A 16075-nucleotide genomic window follows, 5' to 3' on the forward strand; every position below is an offset into this window, starting at 1 on the left:
GTCGCACTGGCCAGTCCCCAGCGGAAATCTATATCGGAGCTGCAGTGTGAAGTGGAGCAGTGCTAAAAAAGAAACAAGTATGCAGAAGAACATGCGCGCTCAGCAAAACCATTCCCTTGATGAATAAAGGCGCCAGCGACCAGGTTCACTATCTGCCGCGTGCCGACACGAGCTGAAGACTCCTGCATTATTCCTCCACGGCTCATTATTCAAGTTTCCTCCATTTCTTACCACTTAAATATTTGGTCCCTTGCTATAGAAGAAGTTGTTGCTCCTATCATCTGAACCCATAACATACTCTCCCTTGACCCTTAACTTACCCTTAAAGTTCACTTAACCTTCCAAATGAGCCTGATGGTATTGCATTGAAGCTATACGACCAAATCAACAAACCCCTAGGGCAGATTTAATCTAAACCTTAACCTTAATCTTAACCTAATTGCTATTTCCTAAAACTTTCTTTTCTTTCTTAATTTATCATCAACCTATCCTCCCTTTTGTCTCTTTTCTCCTCTATTCTTTCTTAACTTCTCAACATGCTTTCCATTCTATTTGTAGGACAGGAACCCAGTGTAAAAAATAATTTCCTGTATTTCCTTAGGTTTTATTCTTGTACAAACCGAAGCCATGTGTCTTAATAATCCCTACATGAATGCTTATGTAAAGAGCTTTGAGTTCATGCTTCACACTCTTTGATACACAAATACTCATTAATGATCCTCAACCTTGCAGGCCTTTGTTTGTGTCCTTACAATAATGGTGTAAATAGCTTGTGTCGCAATCAACCACATGGTGAGTTACCTGCTTGGTCTGGGAGCTGATTTGCCTCACGGGTTTGCATCTAAACGCTATCGATGTTAAATAAATCTGCAAATATGTGAGATGATATGAATAGCTCCGTCTGTTTAAATGGGGTATAAACACAGTCAAACCTGTGTGCGTGTGTGTGTGTGTGTGTGTGTGTTGGGGTTAATTTACTGGCTGTGCACTGAAACTGAATCGGCTCTTAACAAAATATTATTTCTTTTCATTTCTCTTTGAGCGTTTCTGCATTATGAGAAAAACAAACTGGCTGAAACATTACTTGACCTCCACTCTTATGCCTGTCAAGAGTGAAATTGCAGCGTTGCACTCTGCCTACCGCGACTCAGATTACACCACGCTGAGAGTCAAACAGAGGGGGCCGCGTACGTCCCACAGTCATTCAAAGCTCTCAGAAGGAAAGCGAAAGCTCCCATCGATCGTTGAATCTCCGCCACCAAGGCCGTTTTTGAAATACGAGCCAATGCACAACCTGCAAAACTAATGGACAAGTGGTTAGGATCGCGGATTGGTGGGATGAAGGTCAGCCATTAAAATAACACAACACGTTTCCAGATCATCAAACATACTGGAATATCTGGGAGTATTAAAGAGTTTAGCATCCGTCTTAAAGGAGACAGCACACAGAGTTCTATAATGGGCAGAGAACACACTGATCCCTGCTCTGTCCTAGAAGGTACATGATGACTCGGTCTCTCTTCTTCCGTAATGGTGGGATCGTCTTCCGCAGGGGAGCACGGGAAGCTCCCACAGTCCAAACACATGCCAGTTAAATGAACATGGAACTGTGAATTGTCTGAAGGTGTAAATTAGTTTGTGTGTGTGTGTGTGTGTGTGTGTGTGTGTGTGTGTGTGTCATCGCTTAGTTAGCAATCAGTGGAACAGTGGGCTCCCAGCTTTCCCACGACCCTGAGCTGGATGTCTGGGGTGTGTGCGCCGCCCGGCAAGACACCAAAATGTAGAACACACAGAACCGACTGTGTGTTCAGTGGACAGAGACATGTCCGCTATCGTCCATGTCCCTGACCTTACCAGCCTACCAGCTCTGCTCTGATTGGCCCTTCTCGCTTCAGGCCTAACTTAGATGGGATTGGTCACTTTGCCTCATGTGACACCGTAGTGCTGCGCTTCATTCTTTCTAGTATTGGGAAGATTGTTTTCACTCTCTGGCATGACGGTGATAGTAGTAGTAGTAGTAGTAGTAGTAGTAGTAGTTGTTCCGTGATCCTCCATATTGGTTACAGACTTCTTGACTACACGCCTTCAACAAAAAACGATCCTGGCCCAACACTTGACCGCTGACCTTCTACTTCACGAGTGTGTTCGACCAGGTTCATTCAAATGTGTGTGACCGGTTGATGTAAACACATTTCAGAAGTAAGGGAAGCTTTTTGTGTGGTTCAGGACCTACAGTCTATTTGATGCATTTCTTTAGGCATCAACCAACATTATGACACTTTGAAAGGTCCAACAGATTTAACCTCCTCATATCTAACTGAGCAAACATAATACGAAGAAACTAAGCTTCTACATGAGGCCGTTTTTGAGATACAGGCCTTTAACCCCTCCACTGTAAATAAACCTCACAACAACATAAATCATTTTTCACCGACTTAGTTGAGGTGCTTAACTGATTTCCGAGCAAAACGGGAGGCAGTAGCTCAGTGGGTAGTGCTTCTGCTTGGGAACCGGAGGGTCGCCGGTTCGAGCCCCTGCCGAGGTGCCCCTGAGCAAGGCACCGAACCCTCAATTACTCCCCCCTCTGCGAAGGGTGGTAATGTAATGTGAGTCGCTTTGGATAAAAGCGTCTGCCAAATGATCGTAATGTAATGTAATATAAAACGCCAGAGCTTATAATGCTGAGGTCAGGAGATATGCATGGACACACACACGCAAACACACACACACACACACACACACACACAGAGAGAGAGAGAGAGAGAGAGAGAGAGCAGCCCTCCTTCTGTCTGAGGTGATAGTAACCAGGAGTGAAGTGAAGGTGAAGTGCCGGGTCAAGGACAAAGGCATAATGAGAGGGAGAGCCCCGGAGCTGCAGGCAGTAATCTAACAGCATGTCTAATGGAAGCGTCAGACTCCATGACTTCAACCATCTGCATTGGAAAAACCTGCCTTCAGAATTATAACGCCTCCTTCGCCAGGCCGAGCTTCAAAAGGCACAAGCTACACTCTCACATCTTACGAGAGAGAACGACGCTCCCGAGAGACTTTAAAGGGACGAGACGCCGAAGTGAAAAGTGTGTTTGAAGAGATAAACCTGCCTGTAGATGTGAGTTTTTTTTAAATGATCTTCCAAAAATCAATGAGTGACAGCTCAATCAGCAAAAGAAAATAAAACAAACTGATCTTGTGGGAAAGAAAGTGCTAAGTGAATAAAGGCTGAGACTTATGGAGACTTTAGCTGGGTTTCATAATGTGGCTTATGGTAATACCTTTCATCCCAGGCTCCTCCAACACCTGCTTCCTCTAATATTAACCGGATAATTGCAGGCTGGTGTCAGGTATGTGTGCCTGAATTAACACGTAATTAAACTGTGAATAATCAAACTGACACCGGATTCCCTTTTCGGAATTTAGGTCGGCGAGGAAGATTTTTTTGAGGCCTTATACAAAGCTGTGCGCTGAATTTATCGCAGCTGTAGGATTTTTTTAAGAACAAATCCCTCGCTGGTTAGCGGCCAGATGGTACAAGTGGACAGTTTTATTTTGAAAGGCAGTAAGCGCCGACACCGACGCTCCTCTGGTGTTAATGGAAGAGCGTTTTAATTATCATACCTCACACTTTGCAAAGGGGAATGTGCGTCTCTGCATTTTCCTTTGAGACACACACTCACACACACACACACACACACACAGATGTTGGTATACAATGTATACATAAGTGACATACGCCAGGTTATTGGAGCAGGAGTTAAAGTAAATAAAAAAGTGAAAAGTGCCTATAAAAACACCATTAATAGTAAAAGTCCTGCATTGATAATAAAGGCAGCTGTACCTTTAAGAAGGAAGAAAGGAAGGAGGAGAGGGATGACAGGAGAAGTAAAGAAACAAAGTAGAAATTAAAAAGGACAGGAATGGAAGAGATAAAAAAGACAAACTAACGAAACAATAAGAAAGAAGAGAAGGGACAATAAGAAAAGAAAATTAAGGAGTAAATTAGGTAGGAAAGGACACAGATAAGGACATAAGGAAGGACAAAGCAAGGGGAAAAGACGACAGTGGTTTTACGATCTTATCCCGTGGTGAATATAAAATCTAAATCTGCACTGTAACGTTTACTACAGACCATCAGAACAATGTAATAGGGTAAAAAGTACAATATATTCCTCCGACATGTAGTAAAGGAAAGTATAAAATCTCACACGAGGGAAATACTAAAGTGAAAGAAGAGGAGAGTCAGAGGCAGGGAGCTGAGCTGAGATCCTGCAGGTCACAGAAACCTGCCTGTTCAGCTGAGCACAGGGGTCAAAAGCACCCAAAGTTATCTTTTCAGCACATTCTTCAATAGCCGCATGCACTTTAAAAGCCATAATCTACCATCAAAGGGGGGGTCTTATTAACCCCTACATGCAATTAATTACACAAGAATGCTCAGCTTGTGCTTGGTCATCAGATTTAGAGGGTGAGATGAGAAAGAGAGGGAGGGAGAGAGAGAGAGAGAGACGGACGTGGAGAAGAAAGGCAGATGGACAAGAGAGTGTGTCCAGCCATGAGAGAACTTTGTGTCCTTTAGCTGCTCGGCGAGGCCATTCTGCTGTCACACGCTGACACCATAATTATAGATCAGAGAGAGGAGGAAGACGGCCGCTGCACACTTAAGGCTCAACGGTGGGGAAAGCGGCGAGCTGGGGGCAATTATTCAACCCCCCCTCCCCCACCGGCCTTACTCCCTGTCTGATTTTTAACAATCTCCCGTCTCTAGCCGCCACCCTATCGTCTCCGGATCTCGGAATGCGTTTTTTTTTCCCCCCGTACCTGAAAGATAAAGGACGATTCATCACAAAAGGCAGCCCCTAAATGTGACGGCATTAACATCTAATTGGCAGTCTGTTCGCACGCCCGACGGCTCAGGAGGAGTCGGCCAGAGTGAGGTGGAGGAGCTTTGATAACATATCGTCCATTTTTCTGTTGTGGAGTGATAACATCTGCAGAGCCCTTAATGGTGCGGCCGGTGTGATTAGTGTTCAGCGTTGGAACATGAATGGCTGACGTCCTGCAGCCATAGGCGATTATTATCCCCACCACATTCATCTCGCCGAGACCATTGATTTGCAATTAGTCCAGGGGCGGCGTTACACTCTCAGGTCTCCCCTCTTACAACTAGGTACAGTATCTTTTGTGCGGCACGCCCGGCCATTGTTGAGTCCCACTGTGTCGCCCCGGGCTCGCGAGTCAGCGTGGATGAAGTATTCAGCCGGCGCGGCCTTGTCGAGCTCCACCACGTCTCTCTCTCTCTGAATGGCTGTATGTAGAGGTATGCAGGTGGAATGGCGGTGTGCGTCCCCCTGCCACCCTCCTCCTCCCCGCCCTGTCGTGAGGTGTGGAGGCGGTTTTTTATCAAACCCTGACTGGGAAGACAGATGGCTTGGAATAGGGGAGCCTAATGTAAAAGTGTGTGGAGTGCGGGCGGAGGGGGAGATAAGCAGCAGCCGGGCCATTTCTCTCTGGCTGCGCTGGGGTACAGGGCCTTAAATCACCTGTTATCTCCTGCAGCCTCAGCCAGACGCTAATGGTCATCACAGTGGGCTGAACCTTGCAGGCAGGCGGGGGGGGGGGGGGGCAGCAGCAGCAGCGGGCTTCACATGGACGCTCAGAGGCGCAGTGATGGCGGCGGTTTCCAGCGGGAACATTACTCTTGGCAGCATACAGTAGAGCCACGCAGCCCCATTAGGACACTGGATGGAAGCAGGACTGCTGCGATATCACAATCCAGACAGCACTCCAGTATCAAAGACGCGGCTCTAAAGACTTCATGCTTAATTTGTCCGGCCATAAAAGTACCATAAAATATTTCAGAGATATTCTCGTATAATGATGATGAAGTTCGAAAAAGGAACTTGTGAACCCAGTATTCACAATTCAAGTTTAATTCCTACTTTAAGGCATTCTTCTTTTTTGATAAAGTAAATGTTCAGTCTTTTTATGGGTTTACTGTTCGTTCTTTACTACAAACAAAGATTACATTTGTGTATGGATATGCTGTTTACAAACTTGGAGCCAAGTGGAAAATGGAACCAGGTATATAGAACACACTCCCATCTTTAACAGAACACTAATACATTGTGTGTGTGTGTGTAAAAATATAGCCATCAGTGGGAGTATCATACCACTGGTGGCTATATTTGTTTTCATTAGTTGGATCACAGATTGTACTGTTGTCACAGATTGTGGCTCATTGGAACACCGTGTGAACACTGGCTGTGCTATTTACCCTCTTTATTGTATCTGGATACTGGAAACCGTTTGGTATCAATGGTTTCTGGGAGTGCAGTGGATTCTGGGAAATTTCTGGCAAGGTCAGGAAGGATCCATTTCTCGTCCAATCTCGATGGGCTACAGATTTGTGTTTACCCGTTCCTCACAATCTCCAAACTGGGACAGTCTAGTTGAGCAGCTATCCCCACACGACGCACAGCTTTCTGTCTCCCACGACAACAAAGACAACTTCAGCGGCTCTATTATCTCTGTGACATCACAGCTGCTGGCATGTGGAACTGATCTAGTCATCTTCAAAAGAGGATCACAATAATCAATAGCCTGTGCTCAACCTGAACATTTGGTAAACTGTATGTATTAAATGTTTGTTGAAACCTGCATGAGCACCGCTGCAACGTGAAGGTCCTGGGTTCAATGCCACATACTGGCCCTGCCCGTCCTCTCAATGAACGCTGTGTGTTCCATTTCACTCCATTTTCCCCCACGGTCAAAAACACGTCTCGGGTTGATGCTCCTGCCGTTGCCCTTGACCAAGGCACTAGATCTGGAGTTGACATCCAGGAGCTACAAAGGATGGATTCCCCCCCGTAAAGATCAATGAAGCCTAAACCTGCAGAGAAACTGAACAGCCGGTGTGGTAGCAGAATGTACAGTTTTGTAAAAAATAAAACAGCAGATTATCGAGCTGATTGAAGGTGAAGAGGACATGAACACCATTCCTGTCGTCTCTTTAAAAAGCTCTTCCTCCTCAGCTTTGATCTGGACCAGACTTCACCTCTTCCTCCCGCACTGACAGAGTCCTGATTGGCCGGGACTACAATAATCATTTCCATTTCCTCCTCGCTTTTCACCAGTCACTCCGAGTGAATTCAGCTGCCTTTTACCTGATTAGAATTCCAAAAAGGAAGCGGTGCACTCACTTATCTCTATATAATATGAATTCCATCAGAGTTACGTGGACCCTGCAAAATCCTTGTCCTTGTTCTTGGCGCATTAATGCAACACTGCGAGAGACAAAAGACTCCACTGGACTGGTTTAACCTGTTGACACGGCGCGTTCAAGTAAAATCGGGGCGAGAGACGCGGAGACGTGAAGAGCGTCTGGGTGAGGGAGACCTGCCGGGGGCCCTGGTGTACTCCACAATTAAAACACAAATAGAGAGAAAGTATCAGACTGTTCAAATGTTCTCTATCGGGAGCTGCGGCCAATTAACAGAATAATTAACTGAACTAACGTCTCTCTTAAATGACTGTTACAGGCCACTGTGACAGCAACGAGTGTGTTTTAATTAAAGTGCCCTCCAGTTAGTGTGTGCATTTATAAAACCCATGAGGTATTCTTTCCCAATGAATGAAAAAAAAAAAGGATGTACAATGAACCGCTCGACAGTCGGCGTGCGCTCTGTGAATTGGTTTCCGATTGTTGTCAGGCCGGGGAAAAGCAATAAAACCATTATATTCCGCTCGCACACCAAAAAAAGACACTCAATTTTCACAAACACTGCTGCAGTTTTCCTTATGGGCGTCCAATGAAGCGTGCGTGGAAATTAAAGAGGATTCTGTAATGAAAGTCCCAGAGCTCCTTGAGTAAGAACATAACAAGACATCCCATAAATAAGACACACCGAAGCGGTGTCATAAACGATTTAGGCATTCGGGGGGGGGGGGGAAGTGGGCCGCCAGATAAGAAGAGAGGGGGGAAGGGGGAGGGGGGAAGGGGGGCTCGGTGTGTCGCTCCACGGGGAGAATCACGCCTGCTAAATGTTTGTGAGTGAAGCGGCGTTTAGCTGTCACCGCGTCTTTCAAGGTGGCGGCTTGTTTACGCTTTACAGAGAAGACGCTTCAGTATAAGCAGCATTCAAAAGTGAAATCATTCAGATGCTGCTGTCGATTCTAGTCGAGTGTGAAAAGTGTTTTAAGTGTAGAGAAATGAAAGTAAAATGAACTGAATGTATACATTATGATCCCTCAGATGATTTTCAGCAGATGCTCTTTACACTTAAAGACAAAATACTTGCAACATTTGGACTCCAAAAGCATTACTGAGGTATTTATCACGCTGGTACTTTACACCATGGAATAGAATGAAAGAAGAAGAATGGATATACAAGATGCGGAAACTTCTTAAGCCCTTTACACAACAAAGAGAGACATCATCAAATTTCTGGCCTCTTTGGTATCAAGACATTCAAATCTGTCGAATTTCAGGTGGAAAAGTCAGAGATGTGGACGATACATTCAGTTTAAGAGGACAAATGTGAGCAAAATGTGCAATAAATTGATTGACTGAAATGCAGAACTTCACCAAATCAAGAAAAAGAATAAATGAATTAGAATTTCACCTTTTCTGAATATCTTGTTTTCTATTTCTATATATTTTGACACTGCTAAACAGAACTAGAGATGAAAGAGTGATTGATACACCTTGTGTGTGCCAAACTTGATGAAGTGGCTCAAATGTGACTACAAGCTTTGACCACGAGGACCAAACAAGTCCAAGTGCTGTCTGTTTCATGAGTCTTAACGTTTCTTGTGTCCTGTGGCGTTAGTAAAGGCTCACCTAAACAAACTTGAGATGGCCTTCCCTCGTCTCCTGCTCCTGCCATCACTCACTGCTTCCTTAGTTTTAGACCTGCAGCTCTTCGGGGGCCTGAAAGACATTTTTCCAACTTTTCGGTGTAAATACGCTCTCTTTTTCTGCGTCCAACCAAAAGAGATAAAAACGTATATCTCTGAAAATCCACACAGAAACTCTCAGTAACAGATGTGTAACACTAAATAGGTCTTTAAAGGAGCTTACTTCAGTGCTTGGGTGCGAGATTTTAATTTCAAAGCCGGGCTCTTCTTCCTTTACGAGGGGTAAAAATAGACAAACTTCAAGTAATGACTTTTACTCTTCAGAAACGGATAGACGCCTTTCTAGAAATCTTCAAACACCGACAGAAAGAGTGGATGCTAAGTTTGGAACATGTGCAGGGAACGTGAGTCGATGAGCAGGTGTCACTACTTCAGAGGGAAAGAAGGGAGCAGATGGTGAACAGAATCACAGTGAGGGGGAAAGAAAGTGCTGTGTTGGTTTCTCAAGTTTATTCGATCTGTGGTTATCAAAGACAATGCCCCAGAAATTAAGTTATGAATAAAAAGCCTTCATGATCGGAATCTTCCATATGACATAGCATTATCATTTTTAAACATAGGAATAGTCTTCCTCATTTATTTTAAAACAGCGATGTTAAAAAGTAAAAACAAAAGAAAAGGAGAAGAAGAAGAACCAACGACAAACAAACGTGGACAGAAAAGGACAGCGGAGACGTCGAAGGGGACGTTTAAGCTCGGTGGAGTGCGTCTTCTTGGCGAGCCTTGGTTGGCGCGGCTCCTATGCGTGCGTGTTCCGCGTGCGCTCCGCGTAAATCTTACCATTGTTCGCTAGAGGTCACCGGAGGTCACCGTTTTCCGAGTGCTGGCTTTTTGGACAGTCCCCACGGAAAAACACTGTTCATTCTGGAGGAGAAGCCGGAGATAAAACACGCTGCTCGCCGATAACAGGCACCAGGTCGTGACATGGCCCCTGACACAGCAGGCACAATCGCTCACACACACACACACACACACACACACACACACACACACACACACACGCGCGCGCGCACACGCGCGCGCACACACACACACACACTCTCGCCCATACACACACGCACACTGTACAGTATACAATGCACAAGCTCCATACACGCCAAAATAAGACCGTTAAAAAAAACACTTTGATAAAAGCACAATGTGGTATTATAAAATTAATTGCACATGTGGAGACGAGATGGAGGAAGCACAGTGGTGAATGGATGGAGGAGGAAGAGGAGGGGGAGGAGGAAGGCGAGAGGAGGATACAGTACATTCAGTAAACAGAAAACAGCGGGGAGGGGGAGATGCAAAATTAGAACTCACTGAAAAGAATTAAATTAAAAATCAAAACACTTTTTTCCAGTTTGTCATTTTTTTTTCAGTCATTGAAGCCCCCCGAAGCCCCCCGTCCCCGAACACCCCCCCGCCCCCCCTCACCCGCTTGTTTGTCTCTGTCCGTCCACGGGGGGGGGGCGAGCTCGGTCAGCTGTGTCGATTTAATTCTTTTCTTGCGTTTTATTTAAAATCAATGTTCGTGTCTACATCTCTACATCGCCCCACGCCAGAGCGTCAGGCCGGGAGGGAGGAGTGGTAGGGTGCAAGTCTTCCATGATCTGACATATGCACAGGCATTTACACAAGTGCGTCAACACACACACACACGCACTTTGTTTGTTTCGCTCGCTCACTCGCATACATACATTCATACACACACGCGCGCACAGACACACAGAGTGCATTCTGGGTTCCCGTCGCCCCTGTGCGTGGGCCTTTTGTCTCTTTTTCGTGGCAGCGCGGCGCACCGGTCACGCCTCGCTCCTCTGTACAAAAAGCAGCCTCCTTCCCTGGATCGGAGTCCGCGTCGCTCACCTCACTCCTACTCGTCCTTCCTTTTCTTCATTTGGACTTTGTCGTCTTCTTTACTTTTTTTGAGAGTTGAGCAGTTTGTCCGCCTCGGGGTACGTCGGGTACTTCACCGTCTCGATCTTCTCCTTCACCTTGTACGACGGGTAGAGGCCCGTCCGGCCCAGCTTGCGGTTGATGCCTTTGGAGTAGCCGTCCCAGTGGTTGCCCGCCACGCCGATCACGTCGCCGGGCTCCAGGGGAATGTCCTCGCTGCTGCGCGGCTGGTGCGGGTAGATGGCGATCTGGTTGTGGGCGTTTTGGCCTCCGAAGTAGTAGATGTCGTCCAGGGAGTAGAAGAAGGAGGAGGCGTCCGGATGGAGCGTCTGCATGATTTCATAGGCCACACGGCAGACCTGGAACCAGAACCACAGTTAAGTTTGTGTACATTAATGCTGTATAACGAAACATTGGAGGCACCGTTTTGGTTCCTCAACAAGTTCTTGAAAGTTGGAACTCTACATTAACCCCTTAAAACTCAAACTGTACGTCCATATTCGTACAAAAACGGAGTAAGAAGCATCAGTGTGACCTTTGACATCCTGGTTGGTGGACTTCAACATTCAGCATAATGCAAAGCGGTGCTGAGAAACAAACCCACTTCCTGCTTCTGGGTTACTTCCTTATTTTTTTCATAACGTGCGGTGAGACGGCGCCTATTGACAAACTGATCCATGGGCAGAAGGGGAATACACATGACTCATTCCGGTCAGTTCCTTTAAGTGCAATAAAAAGAGTGTGTCCAGGAATTTACGGCGGTCAGCACATTATTTTTAGGGTTGGCAGGAGCCCATCCACTAAGCGATATAACTCACCATAAAACTCCACTTTGGCAGTTGAGCTGATGAAAACGCCGGATGAAAGACGACACTTTTAACGTCAAAGCCGGAGTTAGACTGAGTTAAAACATTTCCCTGCTTTGAAATGTGGGACAAATTAGGAGCGAGCACCGCCATCAAAGCCAGTTTGTCTGCAACTGCGCTGATTAGAATGCGGCTCGACATATGAAAGAGACTTCAAAATAAATCTCATTCTCACACTCTCATTCATTTATAAGCGTGTTCCTTAGTCGCTCTCTCAACGTTCGGATTGAATTGCGCCTGTCGACTTACCTGCGAGGAAAAGGTGCACACCAGGAAGTCGGTCTGGGACAGGAAGTGGATATCCAGGATGACTCCTCTCAGCGAGTTCTCCGTGTAGCGGTTGTGAAGGCCCGCCGACCACGAGATGGAGTTGTCGCTGATGAACTCGTACTCCGGGTACCTGGAAGGGGTGAAACATAGGGCGGTGAGCGGCATAGCAGACAACTCGTCACGCAAGGGGGATCACTATTTTGCGCGCTCGGGGGCTTTGACTGACTTGGTCTTGGCTTCCTGCAGCAGCGAGGGGTCGTCGGTGGCCAGGTAGACCCGTTTCTTGTCGACGTGCATGCGGCGAGCCAGGTTCTGGAACTGCTCCTCCACGTGCAGCATGTACTCCTCTATGGGGTGGAAGGCCGCCTCCGTCCCCACTTTATCCGTCCTCCTCACGTGGACTCTGCCGACACAAAAACAGAACGCTAAATATCAGGATTGGAAAGGGCAATCCCCATTTCCCCCCCGATAGCGAATGAGAAGCTGTCTTTTTTATTTTCGCTCAATTTCTTCTTTCATTTTCCAGGGCAAGAAAATAAATCCTTTCAATGGTTCAATTTTCCTACAGTGTCTTAACTTTAATTGCATTATTTCGCATTCTTTCGGTCGCTGGGAACAAACACACAAACATAGAAAGTGATAGCGCAAAAGAAAGAGAGGCAAAACAGTGACAGAGAAAGAGATTTAAGGAGAGAAAATTGGGCACTAAGAGAATTAACCACACACAAATGTATTTCTTCTCCGGCGTGTGAGCGTCCTTGTCATCCTTTTACTTGGTAAGTGAAGACAAAGAGAAAGTGCTGTCAGAGGCTTTACTTATCAGCGGGCGGAGAGGAGGTTGCGACAGAGGAAGGCGAGGAGAGGGAACGTTTCCCCCGTCATGACACGCCACTGCGGCGTCGAGTGACAAATGAAATGTCAAAAGAAAAGGCAAATTTGAAGCTTGGCGTTTACACTCAGTGGACACTTAAACGCAGAAAGACATCCGACACGACTTTGATTGTGGAGTAATCGCCAGTGCCAGGTGTGACTTGCGTGTACGTTCCTCCTTTAAAGTGTTGATCTCTGCTGGTTCACAAGCGCGTTCCTGGATGAAGGCCCACCTACCTCAGGCGGCTTCCTCAGTAATGCTATCGTAATGATTTAATCCGATTACCGTTTATTGCGCCGGTTATTGCCAAATACTGGGACTGCTCATCACTTCCCACAACAAACCTGAACACAGGCGACAAATATCAACAAGCTTTCATTAAATATAAAAACAAAGAAGAACAAGAAGCAGATTAGAGGCTTCGTCACCTTAAAGCAACGACTTCTGATGTCACAGGAGGAGGATGTTCGTCTGCAAAAAAAAGTGCTGGAGGAGGTGGAGCTACAGAACAGTGCCACCGGGTGTTCCATCATGTTCCATCTAGGAGACGCCCAGGAAAACCAGTTAAAGCCTTTAACCGGCGCTGAGCAGCTCCAGTGGAGCGGCCGGGGTTAAGAGGCTTTTTAAGGTCTCTTTGTAGTGATTCCTTCTGTGTGCAATGAGGGATATTATTCATTCACCTTCCTATTTCACTTTTTCCCCACTTGGCCCAGGGATTCAAAACTGCTTCACTTCGCCCCTCCCTCCCCTCCCCTCCCCCGGGGCCGCCTCTGTCGTCTTACAGGATCGGAGAAAAAGAGAGAGAGAGAGAGAGCGCGGAGAGAGAATGAGAAGAAGAGATTGAAAGAGAATAAACAGGCGCCATTTATGTAATTACCACTACTGGCCAAGGATCAATTAGAGAGTATTGGAATGTACGTCTGAGAGGAAAAACAGAGCCTTTATTTATGAGGGAAACACAGGCCTGAGAGTGGAGTGTTAGTGGCACGGTAGGGGATGTTGGTGTTTTTCATCCGCCCCGTCTCTCTGATCGGACAGGGGTCTTGACTCCAGGCTTTCGCAGCCTCAGCCGGGGTCTCTCCATCTCCGACTCCCTTGCCTCTTTCATGTCTGCTGTTTTTGTTCCTGTGAACTCTCTTTGTTTTGCCCTTTCTCTCTCCCTCTCCCTCCCTCATTCCTTTCCCTCTCTCTCCCTCTCTCAGCACAGAGACAGAGGCCACAGTGAGGCATCGCTTCGCTCCCCGCGGCCCACAGCACTCTCCCACACTACCATCACAATAATTCAATTCAATTCTCCCGATTCAGACAGCGGCAGCGAGGCAGAGAGAGTCTCATGGTGGGCATAAAAGCATGCATTAAATGCATCACCCACGCCCACGCCAGACATAACTAGTGCTGATTCTGGAAACTTATGACAAAAACCATATAGATCAAATAAATGATGCGTTTGTTTGAGTAACCCCGGCTGCCTGTGAAGAATGCAGCGGCGGTGAGCAACTTGGCTCGCCAGACGACAGAAGCAAACACGGTTCATCTCACCGTGAATAAAAAAAAGCACGTTGGTCGCAATTTAAAAAACATTTTTGGCATGAAATGTGTTCATTAAAGAGTTGTAATGGGATACTTTACAGCTGAACTATAAACTTTACTATAAAAGGGTTGCGGTAACATTTTGTAAATAAAACGACATTAAAAAATGGTAACGTAACTAAACGGCAGCTGTTCGACCAAGCAGACGGAATTTCATCACAGATTTTCCAGCCGCTGAGTGAGTCCAATGTCAGACCGCAAACTTCTGCCCGATCAGCTGTTGCTCTCCGCGCAGCAACCGCGTGACAGACGGTTCATTGCGCAATCTACAAACGAACGATCGGGCTATTGGATGGGTATCTGTCACAATACCTGCGTGCGTGTGTGTGTGTGTGTGTGTGTGTGTGTGTGTGTGTGTGTGTGTGTGTGTGTGTGTGTGTGTGTGTGTGTGTTTGTGTGTGTGTGTGTTACAGTGGTCATATATCATGGCCTTCAGCTGTTTGATCTCACCGCATGTCAGATATATCAATAAGCGTAGCGAGCTTGTTTTGATATTAGCAGTCTTGATTATTGATGCATTTTAATTGATTACCGAGTTATTGATCGCTACAAAACACCAGGGCCACATGCACTTTGTATATATGCTTCCTTAGCTTGAAATCAAATCAATAATTAATCCTTTATGAGCTTGTTAATAGTGCATTCGTACAAAAAAGGTCATTCAGGTCCTTATCCAGTCCGGTGCTTATCTCTGTGCACTGAACTCAACTGATTACAAAAACACTGAAATATGTGGAAAACGGTTAATTGCATGTTATCATTCTTTCACCTTCTGCGTGTTTGAAGTTTGACCTTTTTGAGTAGGAAAACGTACATACTTTCCCTTCCATATATGACAAACAGGTCATTGAATTGCTCCTCTTCATCCACACACGAATAGGTGAAGAGTTTGATCATTCTCTGTATGTAACGGCTGCTCGTCTCTCTGATCACACAGATGTGGCTGGATAGAGAGCGGGCATGACACCAGCTTGATAAAAGACGATACAAAAGCAGTGAATTTGCCTCTTTGTAACCCCATCGCCATGGTGATGGTGCTGCGGTGTTATCGGCTGTAGGAGTGCCGGACTTTGCTTTCTTCTTCTCCTGCGTGAAACGGCGATAGGACGCGGCGGCGTTGGTGGCTGCCTTTCTTAAGGGTGAGGGAGGGGGGAGGAGGGAGGTGCTTACAGAGCGGGTGGGGGTGCCCCGACGGGTGCATATAGGACAAGCTGCTTTTTATCCCACTTTATACTCTCACCTCCCACCGCTGCCGCCCTCTCACTTTCCCCTGCAAGAACATCACAAACCTCATTCAACCTCACTCCCCTTTCTTATTCCACTCCAGTTCCACATCTGTTGATCACCCCCTCCTTACCTCCAGGTCCACACATACACAAGCGCACACACACAAGCGCGCACGCACACCACCTTGCCCTGCAGTGTTGAGAGAAGCACACAGGCGCCAGAAACAAAACCGGGTTGGAAACTTTGTTCTACCCAGTATTTCGTTGCGCTGGAGTTGGAGAAAGCCTGCGGTTTGCCTGTGATGGTGTGAGGAAGGGCTTGGAACGGGAAGCGCCAAAAACAAGGGTTGGAGAGATGTGTGGCGAACATGAGAGTGAGCGAACGTGCGAGCTGTGGGAATGTGAGGGAGAGCGGAGTGTGAGATAATAAGAATAAGGCACGTGGAGACGGAATGATC

The 16075-nt window shown here is 46.5% G+C and overlaps 1 protein-coding gene across 1 annotated transcript in view; it reads right to left on the reverse strand.

The window, feature by feature from the left end:
• Positions 1-10305: 10305 nt before the first annotated feature.
• The window catches only part of fut8b (fucosyltransferase 8b (alpha (1,6) fucosyltransferase)), a 70709-nt gene continuing 64939 nt past the window's right edge, over positions 10306-16075 (reverse strand). The window contains exons 8-10 of the mRNA XM_076155137.1: positions 12157-12333; positions 11910-12060; positions 10306-11153 (exon numbers count right to left, since the gene is read on the reverse strand). Coding sequence (XP_076011252.1) covers positions 10815-11153; positions 11910-12060; positions 12157-12333 — 667 coding nt within the window. The 3' untranslated portion in view covers positions 10306-10814. The remainder of the gene's footprint in view (positions 11154-11909; positions 12061-12156; positions 12334-16075) is intronic.

Source organism: Genypterus blacodes, unplaced genomic scaffold (assembly GCF_046128005.1).
Source record: "Genypterus blacodes isolate CSIRO-AG114 ecotype Tasmania unplaced genomic scaffold, CSIRO-AGI_Gbla_v1 ptg000064l_1, whole genome shotgun sequence".
Taxonomy (NCBI): domain Eukaryota; kingdom Metazoa; phylum Chordata; class Actinopteri; order Ophidiiformes; family Ophidiidae; genus Genypterus; species Genypterus blacodes.